The sequence below is a fragment of the Thamnophis elegans genome, chromosome Z, assembly GCF_009769535.1.
Source record: "Thamnophis elegans isolate rThaEle1 chromosome Z, rThaEle1.pri, whole genome shotgun sequence".
NCBI lineage: Eukaryota > Metazoa > Chordata > Lepidosauria > Squamata > Colubridae > Thamnophis > Thamnophis elegans.
In genome coordinates this window covers 70,742,054-70,758,275 of record NC_045558.1, presented here as the reverse complement: position 1 = coordinate 70,758,275, position 16,222 = coordinate 70,742,054, and the positions used below count along the sequence as shown (strand labels likewise).

The 16,222-nt window shown below is 41.0% G+C and overlaps 1 protein-coding gene across 1 annotated transcript in view; it reads left to right on the top strand.

Annotated features, from left to right (window-relative positions):
* AMPH (amphiphysin) overlaps positions 1–16,222 on the top strand; it is a 214,538-nt gene that overhangs the window by 48,517 nt on the left and 149,799 nt on the right. Inside the window, exon 2 of the mRNA XM_032235874.1 lies at positions 11,150–11,230. Coding sequence (XP_032091765.1) covers positions 11,150–11,230 — 81 coding nt within the window. The remainder of the gene's footprint in view (positions 1–11,149; positions 11,231–16,222) is intronic.

The following is a 16,222-nucleotide window of genomic DNA, read 5'->3' as shown; positions in this document are numbered from 1 at the left end:
GCAGTTTCAACCCTGTATCCCTGCAAGATCAAAGGGAAGCTCAAGGATAGGCAATTGGAGGGCTGTGAGATCACTATATGCCTGGACTAGATCCCTTCCTGGTTTTAATTTTTTTTCCAGTCCAATGGAATATGCAAAAAATGTTATGTAAACATTTTACATAACATTTAACAATATTTACTGAGCAGAATAGGATCAAATATAACAGAGAGCAGCCAGAAATTGAATTTTAAAGTATCCTGGATCCAACTGGAACTGCAGTAAGAAGAAATCTAGAAAAAAAATTGAATACACCCTATGCAAAAGCTATAAATAGAGTTTATCATAGTAATATTGGAACATGACAGCTTGTAATACAGGTTGACCTTTATTGCAACCAGAATTTCTGTTGCTAAGAAAGTTGGTTGTTAAATGAGTCATGCCCAATTTTATCATTTTGCCTCAGTTGTTAAGTGAATCATATGGTGATTAAGTGAATGGTGACTATACAACCTCAGAATATTGCAGTTATCGTCAAGTCAAGTAGGTTTTATTGTCATTTCAACAATATACAGTACAGTACACAGTGAGACGAAACAACATTTCCCCAGGACCATCAGACAACATAGATAAAAAGAAAAAGAGCAGAACACAGAACTACATATAGTTCTAAATCTAAGAACTTAGAGAGTTGAGGAGTCTGATGGTTTGTGGAAAGAAACTGTTACACAGTCTGTTTGTGTGGGCCCAAATGATTCTGTATCTTTTTCCAGATAGCAAGAGAGTAAAGAGCGTGTATGAGGGGTATGTGTGGTCAGCCACAATGTTTCTGGCTTTACGATTGCAGCGTGTAGTGTATATTCCCATGATAGAGGGATGAGCAACCCTGATGATCTTTGCTGTCCTTACTATTCGCTGTAGGGTCTTGCGATCCAAAACGATGCAATTCCCAAACCAGGTGATAATGCAGCTGCTCAGGGTGCTCTCGATGGTCCCTCTGTAGAAGGTTGTGAGGATGTGTGGTGGAAGCTGTGCCTTCCTCAGTTTCCTAAGAAAGTAAAGACGCTGCTGGGCCTTCCTTGTTTTGGAACCAGTGTTGAGGGACCAGGTGAATTTCTCCACCAGGTGAACACCAAGGAATTTGGTGCTCTCTATGATCTCCACGGAAGAGCCATTGATTTTCAGTGAGGAGTGGTTGTGTTGTGTCCTCCTGAAGTCAACAACCATCTCTTTTGTCTACATTCAGGTAGAGACAGGTTGTTGGCTTTCGTTAACTTCTCCACCTCCTTTCTGTATGCTGTCTCATTGTTCTTGTTGATAAGACCCACCATGGTCATATCATCAGTGAACTTTATGATGTGATTCAAACTGTGCATTGCTACACAGTCATGCATCAGCAGGGTGAACAGCAGGGGACTGAGCATATAGCCCTGAGGGGCTCCAGTGCTCAGTATGATGGTGTTAGAAGTGTTGTTCACAATCCGGACTGTCTGAGATCTTTCAGTCAAAAAGTCCAGAATCCAGTTACAGAGGGAAGTGTTCAGGCCCAACAGGGTCAGCTTCCCCATCAGATGTTGGGGAATGATAGTGTTGAATGCTGAACTAAAGTCTATGAACAGCATTCATACATATGAGTCTTTGTTTTCTAGGTGAGTAAAGGCTAGATGGAGTGTAGTGGAGATGACGTCGTCAGTGGAGCGATTCAAGTGGTATGCAAACTGCAGTAGATCCAATGTTACAGGCAGCAGGGTCTTTATATGCCTCAAGATGAGTCTCTCGGAGCACTTCATGATGATGGGAGTAAGTGCAATGGGACGGTAGTCATTGAGGCAGGACACTGATGGTTTCTTCAGAACGGGGATGATGGTCGTTGTCTTGAAGCACTTTGGGACAACAGTGGTACTCAGAGAGAGGTTGAAGATGTCAATGAAAACATTTGCCACTTGGTCTGCACATCCTCTGAGTACTCTGCCAGGAATATTGTCTGGTCCCATAGCTTTCCGTGGGTTGACTCTGCTTAGAGCTTTCCTCATGTCAGTAGTGGAGAGACAAAGTATCTGGTCGTTGGAAGGAGGTGTGGTCTTCCTCACTGTCACGTCGTTCTGTGCTTCAAAACAGGCATAGAAGCTGTTTAACACATCTGGAAGTGAGCCATCACTTTCACAGGCAGGTGGTGATGTTCTGTAATTAGTGATGGCTTGGATGCCCTGCCACATACGCTGTGTGTCACTGCTGTTTGTGAAGTGTTGGTAGATGCTCTGGGCATGTGCACGCTTTGCTTCTCTGATGGCCTGGGACAGATTGGCTCTCACTGTTCTTAGGGCTGCTTTATCACCTGCCCTGAATGCAGAATCTCGGGTTTTCAGTCGAGCACGCACTTCTCTAGTTATCCACGGCTTCTGGTTGGAGTGTGAGATAATTTACTTGGAGACTGTGACCTTATCAATGCACTTGCTGATATAGCTGGTTACTGATGATGTGTACTCCTCCAAGTCAATGGAGTCACCATTGGTTGCAGACTCCCTGAACATATCCCAGTCAGTGCATTCAAAGCTGAAGAGCAGAGATGGCTCCTGCTGGCCAGGTCCTCACCTGCTTCCGAACTGGTCTTGAACGTCTGATGAGTGGTCTGTATGCTGGAATTAGCATAACAGAGATGTGGTCTGAGTAGCCAAGGTGGGGGCGGGGTTTCACCCAATATGCACCCAGGATGTTTGTATAAAAAACAGCCAGCGTGTTTTTCCCCTCTGGTTGCAAATTTTGATGAAATTTAGGGAGCACAGTCCTGAGATTTGCATGATTGAAATCTCCGGCAACAATAAACAATCCATCAGGGTGTGTGTTCTGCAGGTGAAGTATACAGAGCGCTTCCTTAGCATTAGTGCTAGGTGGAATATACACGCTGAGTATAATAGCAGTGGTGAATTCTCTGGATAAATAAAAAGGTCTACATTTTACAACCATAAACTCTTTCCTAGCTTTCCTATTCCTAGCTACAGTACTAAAAAAATTATTCAGAGAAACACTCCTAGCTACAGTACTAAAAAACGTTACTCAAAAAACACTCCTACTTACTACACTAAAAACATAACTCAGAGAAACTCCTAGCTACAGTACTAAAACGTTACTCAAAGACACTCGTACTTATTATACTAAAAACATTACTCAGGGAAACTCCTATTTACTGCACTAAAAACATTACTCAAGGAAACACCTACTTACTGTACTAAAAAACATTACTCAGAAAAACACTTCTAGCTACAGTACTAAAAACATTACTCAAAAACACTCCTACTTACTGTACTAAAAACTTTACTCAAGGAAACACCTACCGTATATACTCGAGTATAGGCTGACCCGAATATAAGCCGAGGCACCTAATTTTACCACAAAAAAAAACTGGAAATTATTGACTCGAGTATAAGCCTAGGGTGGGAAATGCAGCAGCTACCGGTAAATTTCAAAAATAAAAATAGATACCAATAATGTTTTTGAATATTTATTTCAAAGAAAAACAGTAAACTAGCTCTGTAAGTGGAAAAGAGCTTGGAAAGCGGGGGATTACGCCGTCTTGGCCAGCCGATCCCCCCACCCATCCCGTCCTCTTTTCTCCGCCGGAACCCGGGCGGGGGGACTCAGCGGCGACCACCTCCATCCCCACGCCTCAAACCCTCTTCCTCCCCTCCACTCCAAAACTCCTCGGGGCAGACGGCGAAGGAGGGGTGGAGGTAGAAGCGTTCAGTTTTTAAAAAAAGACTGGGGAAAAAAAGAATTGAATTGAAAACAGTAACGAGAGAGACAAAAATCAGAGTATCCAAAAAAAAACCCAACCCAACACTTTTTTTGTGCTTTTTTGCGCTTCGCTCCGGGATCCAGATGAGGAAGGCTACGGCCGTTCCCAAAAAATTTTCCCTCTCCCTCTTTCTCTCTCTTTCCCCCCCACAAAAAGCAGGACATAATAGAGCTGTTTCGAGTCCCGATCATTCGGGATCCATTCAGAATCCTCTCGCCGCCAAACTCTTAAAGCTTTATCAACTCTACAACAAACCCCCTTTTCTCCCCTCTTCTCCCCTCCTTTTCTTCTCTTTTTTTCCTTTCTTTTCCTTTCTTTCCTTTTCCTTTCTTTTCTTTCTCCCACATACACACGCCCCAAATTTTTGCCGATTCTTAACCGCCATTGGGGGGAATGGAAAAAGTGGAAAAGGCAATATTCTATCCTATCTGGAATAACACGGGGGATTCTCAGTCATCCTGGAGCTCCCTGGACATCGCAGCAGCCCCAAGTGCACGGGATCTCAGCGTTTTTCGCATCGGGGCGTGTTGCAAGAAGAGGGAGTGAGCTTAACATCTCAGCTTTGCTGCCCAGCACTGGCAGAGGGGGTGGCTCCCCCCATGCTCAGAGTACCTGAGCTGGGCACCGCGTTACCCCTGCCCTGCCTACTCAGACCAGCTGAGCCTCTCTGGACATCGCAGCAGCCCCAAGTGCGCGGGATCTTGGCGTTTATCGCATCGGGGCGTGCTGCAAGAAGAGGGAGTGAGCTTAACATCTCAGCTTTGCTGCCCAGCGCTGGCAGAGGGGAATCCCGTCTCGGCCTCGGGTGGCTGCGGCAGGAGCAGCAAGCTTTCCCCGCTGCATAGGGATGTGGGGGAAGGGCTCGGGCACAGGGAGGGGGAAACGGGCATCTGTCAAAATCCCGAATCCCGTCTCAGCCTCGGGTGGCTGCGGCAGAAGCAGCGAGCATGGGGGCGACACTTCACTGGGAGTGACCTCTCTTTCCCCGCTGCATAGGGATGTGGGGAAAGAGCTCGGGCACCCAGTTTTCTCTCCCCCTTCTTTCCTTCTCTCTCTCTGCTCTGGGAAAGGAGCAGCGCTCTGGTGAGCCCCGAGAGATTCCCCCGTTCTCTCTCTCTCTCTCTCTCTCTCTCTCTCTCTCTCTCTCTCCCGGCCCTTCCAAGCCGAGGTGGCAGGGGCGGGAAGAGGAGTCCGAGGGGGAGGGAGGGAGGAAGGGGAGGCGGCTGCGGCGGCTGGGTGATGGCCAGCAGCGGCCGAAGCAGGGGGAGGGAGAGCGAGATTTTGGCGAGGCGGCCGCGGGAAGGACTGAGGGAGGAGGAGAGGATGGGGCTGCTTGGGAACAGAGAGGCAGGAGAGCGAGGCGGCTGCCGGCCATTTCACCTCGCGCAGAGAACTTCCACTCGTTCCCGGGGCTTGTGCCGGGTGGCACAAGCCCCAGGACCGAGTGGAAGTTCTCTGCGCGACTGAAATGGACGCCGCCACAGGAGAGCCGCAGGGGAGGGCGGCGGGACGCTACCACGCCTCGCGGACTCGCGGCGTGGTTGCTGGGAACCGCGCAGCACAGGCGCTGCCACACCACGCTGCGCGGCAAACTGACACAGAGGGAGGGAAACTCACAGGGGCGCCGGGCCATTTACGAGCGTCACCCAGCGGCATGGCCCCGCCCCTTTTTCTCCTCCATTTCGGGCAAATTTTTCACTGACTCGAGTATAAGCCCAGGCGACTTTTTTCAGCCCAAAAAGTGGGCTGAAAAACTCGGCTTATACTCGAGTATATACGGTACTTACTGTACTAAAAAACATTACTCAGAAAAACACTTCTAGCTACAGTACTAGCATAAATATGTGTCAGTTGCTAAGCAACAAAATGTTGTTCATGTGACCCGTGACAGTAATAAATTCAATGACTGGTTGTAAGTCAATTTTTCAGTGTTGTTACAACTTCAAACAATCACTAAATGAATGATCGTTAAGTTGTAGACTACCTATAATATCCCTAAAAAGTGGAGCATAGATGTAGTGACCCTTTGTCCTTTGTTATAAAGTTCTTTATTTCAAAAAACTATTAGATTATTTTTTTGAACATGTTCTAGTTCTTTATTTTGGTTATTTAATTTTTACTACACAAATACCACACTTAATGTACAGTCATTCACATTCATGTAAAAAAATATGAAACATTGAATTGTTTTTTCAATATACCAGACAGCTAGCTGATGTTGCAGCAAGAATTGCTGGAAAATAGCGGGCTCTGCCGAGCCTCACAAAATCCAGCTGGTAACCACTGCCAGGAGACCCATAGCCACCTGATCACAATGAACTCGCAATTTCCTCGTCAGGTCCAAAGAAGTTCTCTCAAACAGCAGCAGTATGATGGCCATTTTTGGTAGTCACAAAACTAGGATAACCGGGAGTGGTTCATGGACAAAGTATTGAAACTGGGTGAGATAATTACCAACTTTTACTCTAAAGAGCTGATGTAAATACAAGAATTTTAAAAGAGAACTCCTAAGCCTAAGAAAGAGGTGACTTAACACAAAGAGAAAACAACTGAAAATTAAGAGGTGAAAGAAACCCAAGGGAATCTTTGAACCACAGAAAGCTTGGGGGGAAAGCTGAAACAATTTGAAAAGTGATTTTTTGGGAGAAACTGTTCTGTTTATTAGTATTTTTAAGCCCCCTGGATTTATTAATAATCAGCTATTTTTGACAGACTTTTTGGTTGGATTTGGGAATAAGAGTGTCATCTACTGGATGAAGAGAAGTACTACAGCACTATAGCCACAGTGAACTCAATGAAAGTGAAAGTGAACTCAATACACATAAAGCCTAATACACAGAATAGAAGTAATAACATCTGGAAGACGACCTGACCTTGACTTTGTTAGAAGATAACTTGGATAATTTGAGAGCATTTAATGAGTTTCTTTTTTTCCTCTTCTGAAGATCTTTAAAAGTAACTAACTTGCAAATAACTAAACTTTATTAAAATTGGCTATTGGGTTATAGATTTGAAAGATTGGAGGAATCTAGTGGATTAACTTGGATTTGGAATATTAATGTTATTCAGCAGAACACTATGAATCAAAAGAAAAAATGTGATAGAAGAAAAGAAAAAAGAAGGAAAACTAAATAAGTTGAAAATTTGGACAATTGGGCAGATATATTATTGGGAAAATATAAGGTTGCAAATTACTAAAGAATTTTAAGAATTTTAAAGATTATAAAATGAGCTTTAAATATTGAGATATTGGAATTATAGAAATATACTGAGTAATTTTATTAAATTATTTATAAGATGAATTTACAGGGGATGATAAAGGAATATGAGGTATATGTAGAAATACTTTTGATGTTAAAAAATGTCCATGAATCTATAAAGAATGATAAGGAGACAAGGGGATTGTTTAAAGACACAGAAATGAATGTAGAAGTCACTCAACAATTCGGGGAAAAAGAGGAACATGATATCCAAGAAATAGATGAGAAAATTAGAAGAAGCAGTTGAAGGGAAAAATCAAAATGAGATGCAAGAAGCTAAAAATAAAGAAGAGAAAGGATTAAAAAGTAGGAATCAATCAGATAACTCCTCAACAGGTTATAATAGAACAGAGAGAAAAGACAAAAAATCACAATATACTTTCACACACTATTAATATTAATGATATGATTATTTCCATCTACTAGTCTAACACACACACACACACACACACACACACACACACAAATGCGTACATATATATGCTGGTCTTGTATTTGGGTCTTTTCCCATGTAAGATTGAGATTGTCTTGGCAACGTTTCGGCAAGGTCTCACTTGCCATCTTCAGCTTAAAGCGTGGTCATAGCTGCCATCTTTCTATAAATCTTGATGGGGGTGTGCTTTGTTTCAGTAAATGGAAAGATTGGTTGTGTGGTTGTATCATGATTGGTAGATTGATGCTGGCTGTGTGTCTGTTGTTGTTTCATGTTGTAATAGCCTGCGTGGTGGGTGGGGCTCATTTGTTGACTAGAGCTGGTTTCCAGATGTATTGTAGGCAGGAGGTATCCTCACGTTTATTCATGTTGTGGGGGTGTTTCTCTATTTCGATAGCTTCCATAATTATTCTCTTGTTGAAGTGTTCAGTTTTGGAGATTAACCTGGTTCCTTCAAAATTAATTTCATGTCCTGTAGCTTTAAGGTGCTGGAAAAAGGAAGAAGTTTTTTCTTTTTTTCTTACTGCATTCTTGTTCTGCGATGCGTGCATTTATTCTCCTGTTCTTTTGTCCTATGTATGTTGCAGGGCAGATTTTGCATGGTATTTCTTAGACTCCTTGGTTTTCTAGCTGGATTTAGTCTTTGGGGTTTCTTAAGATGTTGGCTATTTTTTGGTCAATGTTGAAGTCTGTCTTCATATTGTGTTTGTGGAGAATTTTGCTGATTTTATCTGTGGTCCTGTTCTGTGTCTTGGTTTTTTGGGGGAGTCTCCCTTTGGATTAGGTTGGTAATTGTTTTTCTTTGAAATCCATTGGAGATTAATACGTTTGTGAGAATATGTAATTTAGTTTTCAGGTGGTCATATGCATATGTATATGTAGACGGTTAGACTATTAAGAATTAGAAATTGTGGGGATCTTAAGATACACTCATGGGATTGATTAAATATTGTTAATGCTTGGTATTGTTATTAATCCTACAAATTTGGAACATTGAAGGTATGGTAGAATAATGAGAAATTTGTAAAATATTAAATAATAGTATTTAGTAGGGGATAACAAATACAAGGTGTACAGAAATGTTATTTATGTTTAAATGAATCAATGGGAAAATGATAAAGGATTATAAAAAGAGAATAGTATTGTTGAAGTTGGAAAATTAAAATTACACGTATCTATTTGTATTATTGTTAACGTTTTTTAAAATAGACTTGACTCAGTCAATACACTGTCTACAAAATATGTAGGCATGAAAAGAAAACTGCAAATAAAATATGTTTTAAAAAGTACCTTTTCCTATATAGTTTGATTTTAAATATTTTCAATTTTTAATTAGAATATGTATTTTTTAAAGTTTTTCTTGGTTTTGCTCCTGAATTCATAACCATCAATTTTAAAAAGTATCCTGGTAAACCAGAATTTCTCCTTATATCTTCAAGAAAATATGATCACCATAAGCACACAGAGAAAGGCAAGAATGAAGGGAATGAGGTGATCTAGAAGGATGCTGTCACAGAGAACAGACAGAGCTTGTTGCCTCTAGCAAATGCCTCCTCCACCTTTTCACTAAAGTTCTCACTAAAGCAACAGTTGTTGTCTCTCTCTAGATGCCTTTACTTTAATCTTCAGCTTTTGTTTTTCTAGGCAGAGAAGTGCCACTCTTGGAGGCTCAAGGAGGAGTCAGAGCTGTTTTATTTGATGAGGTTTCAGGGCTCTAAGCCATGACATCTTCCCTCTCATTCAAGGAGATCTATCTAAGTCTTTTTTTTCTTTTTTCTTTTCTTTTTTGAGATCTAAGTCTTCACCTTCAGATATCAGATATCATCTGTTACAGAAGAAATTGTGTGTGCATGTGTGTATTCATAGTCTCTGATTGCACATGATCAGACCAGGTCAGACAGATGTGCAATGTGCCACTCTTTTGTCTCCTGCAGAATCCAGAAATATAAAAACAAAAGATGACATAATAATGTGACTTTCTCTACCAGCACTCACATTTATTGGCTGCAGGTGTGTGTGTGTGTGTGTGTGTGTGTGTGTGTGTGTGTGTGTGTGAGAGAGAGAGAGAGAGAGAGAGAGAGAGAGAGAGAGAGAGAGAGAGAGAGAGAAAGTCTGTGTAAGATCTTGCCTCTCCAATCCTCCCAAGAAAGCAGGACTCTTGAAACTGCAGTTGCTTCAAAAAGAGCTTTTATTGAAAGGCTTGTGATTGCAAGAAGTCTAGGCAGGAACTAAATTTTACCACTTAAAAAAAACAATTGAAAGCAGTGCAAACAAAACCCCTCCCACATTACAGCAATGCAAGAAACAGAAACTTTATATAGAGGAAGAGAAATATATGGGATCTACAAAGTTACCCCTGCATGCCCCCAAGGGAGTCTGACAACCAAACAGAATAAGAGTTTGCAGAACAAGCTTTAAATGTTCTTCTGTTTTAATGTAAGTGTGAAGTTGTTCGCTGTGTGCATAACTGAGTTCTGCCATCTAGGAAGTTCATGCTTCAATTTTGTCTGATTCATATTCAGCTGATCTTTACATTATTCTATGAATATCAGATCAAAACTCTTCAGTGCCTAAGGTGTCTGAAGTCTCTTTCTGGAGAAATATGTATGTCTGCATTGCACTTGTTTAAAATCTCATTCCATTTTATTTCAATTTGTTCATTAATGAAGTGCTTCTATTGCCACTGTGTTGGAAATTCACCCACAGATGTTATGCCTTACTTAATTGAGATTCTGCATCTTGGTCTCTTCAGCATACTTTTGAGCAATGCAAATATTCACCTTAATTATTTTGTACATATTTGTATGGCATTAAATATACTTGAAGCTTAATGTGGGTGACAAATCCCAAAACTCATTTGTCAGTTCATGTTTAAGATTTCATACCTCATTAACTGGCAAGCCTATTTATTTCCCTGATTCTCTATTGCTATGTGTTTAAAATTAGACACAGATTGAAGTAATGTTGATTACTGTCAGGAATAATGAACCATAACATGTAATGGAAAGCTTAATACAGTTTGGTCTTCAACATCCTGACTGGCATAGTGGTTTATTATTCTGCCAGATTTCTTTCTCTATTGTGTTGCAGTGAAGCCTTTGGGATCATTAATCAACAGAAAGATTTATTGCTTCAAGAAAATATGCTAAGACTCTTGGTGATTTTTAAAATATTGCCAGGCTATTGATGCAGGAAGATAAAATGGTTATTGCTTTGAATCAACACTTCCTTCTTGGAGACTGTTTTTTAATAGTAGCATCATAGCTACTATCGTGTTTCCAGAAAATAAGACAGAGTCTTATTTTCTTTTGACCTCCAAAATAAGCAATTAGTCTTATTTTCAGGGAGATCTTATTATTTTTGAGGTACAGGAGGAGGTAAGCATGGTCACCTCATGGCTGCTGCTGTGTTGTAATATTTTCAGGAAGGGCTTACTTTTGGAGGAGGAATAATTTTAGCGCATGTGCTCAAAAGCCCGATTGGGCTTATTATCCATGGAAGTCTTATTTGCAAGGAAACAAGGTATTGTATAAGTATTGTGATATAAACTGATGAGAAAAAAAATAGTAACCCATTATCAAAATGAGATGAATACCAATAATGTCAAAGCAATATAATCACTCAACTGATATTTGTTGAGACCTGCTTAAAGTAACAATGAGTTCTCCTGCTCTTCACTTGCAGGTGCTTCAGAAACTAGGCAAAGCTGATGAAACAAAAGATGAACAGTTTGAAGAGTATGTTCAGAACTTCAAACGGCAAGAGGTAGGAGGTTTTTGTTGATTTGATTATCATATAAGTTATTAATTCATTAGATCTTAACCCATAGACTAACAAATACATTAACAAGAAATATGTTTGTATGTAATTTATTTTATGTTTAGGTACTTAATGCTTTTTTATCACCTTTAAAGATTAAATCTTATGACTATGACTGAGAAATAGAATAGAAAATACATTTGGTTTCAAATCTGGATGAAACCCTTATATTTCAGAAGTTCTGCCAAAGCTTTAAGATCAACCATGGTTTAGTAGAAAATAACCTCAGACTCTACTAGTAAAGTGCTAAGGAAATCCTTTAGGCCAAATTATATCAAATAAATACAGATAATCCAGCCTATTCATCCTCAAGCCAGCTGGGAAGGTCACAAATAGGAATCACATGACCCTGGGATTCTGCAACTATTGTAAATACATGCCAGTTGCCAAACACATGAACTATGATCATGTGACTGTGGGGATGCTGCAATGGTAAGTATGAGAACCTGTTATAATTCACATTTCTCAGTGCTGTTGCAATTTCAAATAATAGAATAATAGAGTTGGAAGGGGGCTTGGAGGTCTTCTAGTCCAACCCTCTGCTTAGGCAGGAAACCCTACACCACTTCAGACAAATGGTTACCCAACATCTTGTTAAAAACTTGGGTGTTGGGTCATTCGCAACTTCTGGAGGCAAGTTGTTCCATTGATTAATAGTTCTAACTCTCAGGAAATTTCTCCTTAGTTCTAAGTTGCTTCTCTCCTTGATTAGTTTCCACCCATTGCTTTTTGTCCTACCTTCAAGTGTTTTGGAGAATAGCATGACTCCCTCTTCTTTGTAGCAGACCTTGAGTTAGTGGAACACTGCTATCATATCTCCCCTTGTCCTTCTTTTCAACTAAACATACCCAGTTTCTGCAACTGTTCTTCATGTTTTATTCTCAAGTCCCCTAATCATCTTTGTTGCTCTTCTCTGCACTTTTTCTAGAGTCTCAACATCTTTTTTTACATCGTGGCAATCAAAACTGAATGCAGTATTCCAAGTGGCCTTACCAAGGCATTATAAAGTGGTATTAACACTTCACGTGATCTTTATTCTATCCCTCTGTTTATGCAGCCTAAAAGTGTGATGACTTTTTTGGAGGCTGGTGCACACTGCTGGCTCATATTGAGATGGTTGTCCACTGGGTGCAAGGGCTCCTCTCCTAACTTAAGAAAGTGGAGACTCTTGAAAGGGAGTATTTCAAAAGGAACCTTTTATTAATAAAAATGGAAGCCATTAAAGTCAAAGCAACATCTGAATCCCCTTAGGCAATGCAAGTAGAATTAAAGGAGTAGAGACCACCTCCCATTTGTTATAATGCAGATTCTAGCCAATACACAAGTGTGAAGGTGTTTCTTTTATCAACTGCCCTGAGAGCCGAATAAACATACATTCCCATGGCTATATTCCGTTACACAATAAAGTGCAACATCCCAGATGGCCATCATAAATGTTCCCCCAAAAGGTGATGGGATCTCAGGCATTTCGGCGCCAGGAAACCAGTTGTAAAATATCACTTGTCACAGGCACTGCTAATAAATTGACTCCAAGGCCCCCCTCCTCTCAATTGAATGGCAGTATCGTTTTTAGGGATCTGACATGCTGCTGTTCTTTAGAAAAAGGAGAGATCCACCTGTGAAAAGATAGAAACAGAAATTCCATCATAGTATTTTAACAAGGTTTGTCAGGGTTTAGGGAATGAATTTTTTTCAATAAGGTAGGGGTCCTAACATGGTGTTTAGCTACCCATTCATTTTGGGATGAAGGTAAATGCTTCCAAGCAACTAAGTATTGGGTTTCCCCCCTGTGGATCCTAGAGTCAAAGATTTCCTTAATTTCAAAGTGTTGTCACCTTCTATCATGATAGGAACAGGTGGTGTGGATGCAGGTGGTCTGAATGGTGAGATTACTTCTCATTTGAGTAAAATAATGTGAAATACTGGGTGGACTTGCCTGAGTGTCTTTGGAAGGAGTAATTCTACTGTTACTGGGTTGATGACTCTAGTGATAGGGAAATGTCCAATGAAATTTGACCCTAATTTCTTTGATGGTTGCAATGACTCCAAGAATTTTGTAGATAAGTATACTCTATCTCCAACATGGAAAGGTTTGGGTTCCACTCTTTTCTTGTCAGTTTGAATTTTAAAAGCCGCTCTAGCTTCCTCTAAAGCTAATCTAACTACAGGCCATGTGTTTAGTAACATGTCTATCCACTATTTAAGTGAGGGGATAGTGGGTTCTTCTGTGGGTAGTTCAAGCATGGGGCTGAAATCCTGGCCTGTTGCTTCTCTAAAAGGTGTGAAACCAGTGGTTGAGTGCACTGCATTATTGAAGGCCACTTCCGCAAAAGGTAGAAGATCAGTCCAGTTATCCTGTTGAAAATTAATAAAACATCTTCGATATTGTTCTAGGACTGAGTTCAATTTTTCAGTTTGCCCCTTAGTCTGGGTGTGGTGTGACGAGTTCAATCCTTGGGTGGTGCCAAGTAAAGTTAAAAATGCCCTCCAAAATTTTGAGGTGAATTGGACTCCTCTGTTGGAGATGATTCTCTGCAGAGATCCATGAAGGCAATAAATGTGTATCAGGAATAACTTGGCTACAGTTTTGGCAGTTGGGATTGTTTGGCAAGGTATGAAATGTTCCTGTTTTGAAAACAGATATGTTACAATTCAAATGACAGTATTCCTCATACTTTCTGGTAGAGCAACAATAAGGTGCATAGCAATCTCTTTCCAGGGTGCTGAAGGTTCAGCTATCTTCTGTAATAACCCTGGGATTTTCCCTTGGTGTCTTTTAGTTGCCGCACAAATAGGGCAGCTAACTACATAGCTCTCTATGTCCTTTTTTTAATGATGGCCACCAAATTGCCTTTTAATTAGGTGTAAAGTTTTCACAAAACCAAAGTGTCCAGCTAATTTGGAATCGTGGCACCTTGCCATTTAATGCAGTCTTTAGTTAGCTGGAACATAAACTTCCTTCCCACCCAAGCTAAGTTATCTTTCACCAGGCAGTTGGATTTGTGGCTCAAAAACCATTCATCGGTGGCTAAAGCTTATTTAAAAGTTTGGGTGGTGTCATTGTCCGTCAAAGTTTCTTGTTTTGCCTGAGATCTGGTGGTTACTTTAGCAGCTAGTTGATTGTTTTGTATCATGGGTTTCATTACATCTGAGCGTAAATTTAAAGTACTGAGCCCACCATACTTGTTTTGGAGAGAGTTTCCTTGGGGTCATTAGGGCTTCTAAATTTTTATGATCCATCCAAATTTCAAAAGGGATCTTACTCCCCTCTAGGAAATGCCTCCAGGTTAAAAGAGCCCTAGACTGCATAAGTCTCTTTCTCCCAAATGGCCCACCTTTGCTCCAATTCATTCAATTTCTTGGATCTGTAAGCATATGGTTGTAATTGCTCTTGCTCATTTTTCTGAAGCAGGACTGCTCCTATCGCCACATCACTGGCATCTGCTTGTATGACAAATGGTTTCTCTGTGTCTGGGTGCTTTAGAATTGGCTCTACTGAAAACAGCCATTTAAGTTTTTCAAATGCAGTTTGGCATTCCATTGTCCACTTCAAAGGCTGCTTCGGTTTTGGGTTACCCTCCCCCTTCATTTTTAAAAGCCTGGTGATGGGGAGAGCAATCTGGGCAAAAGGGGGAATAAACTGGTGGTAAAAGTTGGCGAATGCCAGGAAGCTTTATAACTGTTTATATGTTCTGAGTAGTTTCCAAACAAGCACCACCTGCACTTTTAAAGGATCCATTTCTAGGCCCTGGTGCAGGGGTGGGTTCCTACCGGTCCTTGAGGGTCCTTGTGGACCGGTTGGTTGGTGAACCCGGAAGTAATTAATTTCCGGGAACGCCGGTCCCGGTCCTGGCCCCTGTCACTGCAAAGTGTCCTTGCCTGCGCATCGCAACTCGCTCGCTCACTCCCCTCCCCGTCGGGACTAAGCCAGCCCAGCCTGCCACTCATTGATTCGCTGGAGTTCAGCCAATCAGTGAGCGCGCTGGAGGCGAAGCATTTAAAAGCTTCGTGCTTGACCTCCATTTGAAAATTCCCTTCGCCTTCCAGGAGCTTGCTGCTTCCCCCTCAGGTAAGCAACTAAGCCCTGGCGGTGGGACTCAGGAGGTTTCAGGTGGGTGGCAGCGGCCCAGCTTTCATGAGGGAAAGCCGTGGGCTGGTGTACGCCGCGCGACCTAGCTTTCACCAGAAAAGACCTTCTTCAGGCCTTCCCTAGTGAAAGCTGTGGGCTGGTGGCAAAGGTGAGCCTAGCTTTCCCCCATGCTCCCCCTCTCCAGCCTCGCCTGGCTGTCTAAGCCCTTACCTGTTCCTGCTGCCTCTCTGCCTGCCAGTTCCATGTTGCTTCCATCCATCGCGATGGGGATCCATCGCATCGGAGTTCTGCTGATTCTGCCTGATGGTAAGTGACCCGGGTTTTTTTCTTTTATTTTTTTAATGTATTTTAAAATAATATTTTATTTATTGTGCATAGATTTTTTTTAAATAGTTTTATTTAAAAGTATTGAGTATAGAATATTTTAAAATGTTTTACTTCAATTTATTCTGTGTGGATTCTTTTTTTAAATTGTCTATTTAAAAAAAGATTCTATCCAAAATAAATTAAAATAAACCATTTTTAAAATTTTTAAACTCAATACTTTGAAATGTAATGTGCATAGAATTTTTAAAAATAGTTTTACTTAAAAGAATTGAGTGTTGAATATTTTAAAATGGTTTACTTCAATTTATTGTGTGTGGAATAGTTTGAAATGGTTACAGTATAAATTATTGCTTGTGGATTGGAATAATGGTTACAGTATACTATGGCTGGTACAATACTTTAAAATAGTTACAGTATAAACTATTGCTGTGCCTCAAAGTGTCTCACAGTGGCTGCTTTTGTATTTGTATTTATTTGTATTTGTATTTAATAGATTTATAGGCCGCCCAATCCCGAAGGAC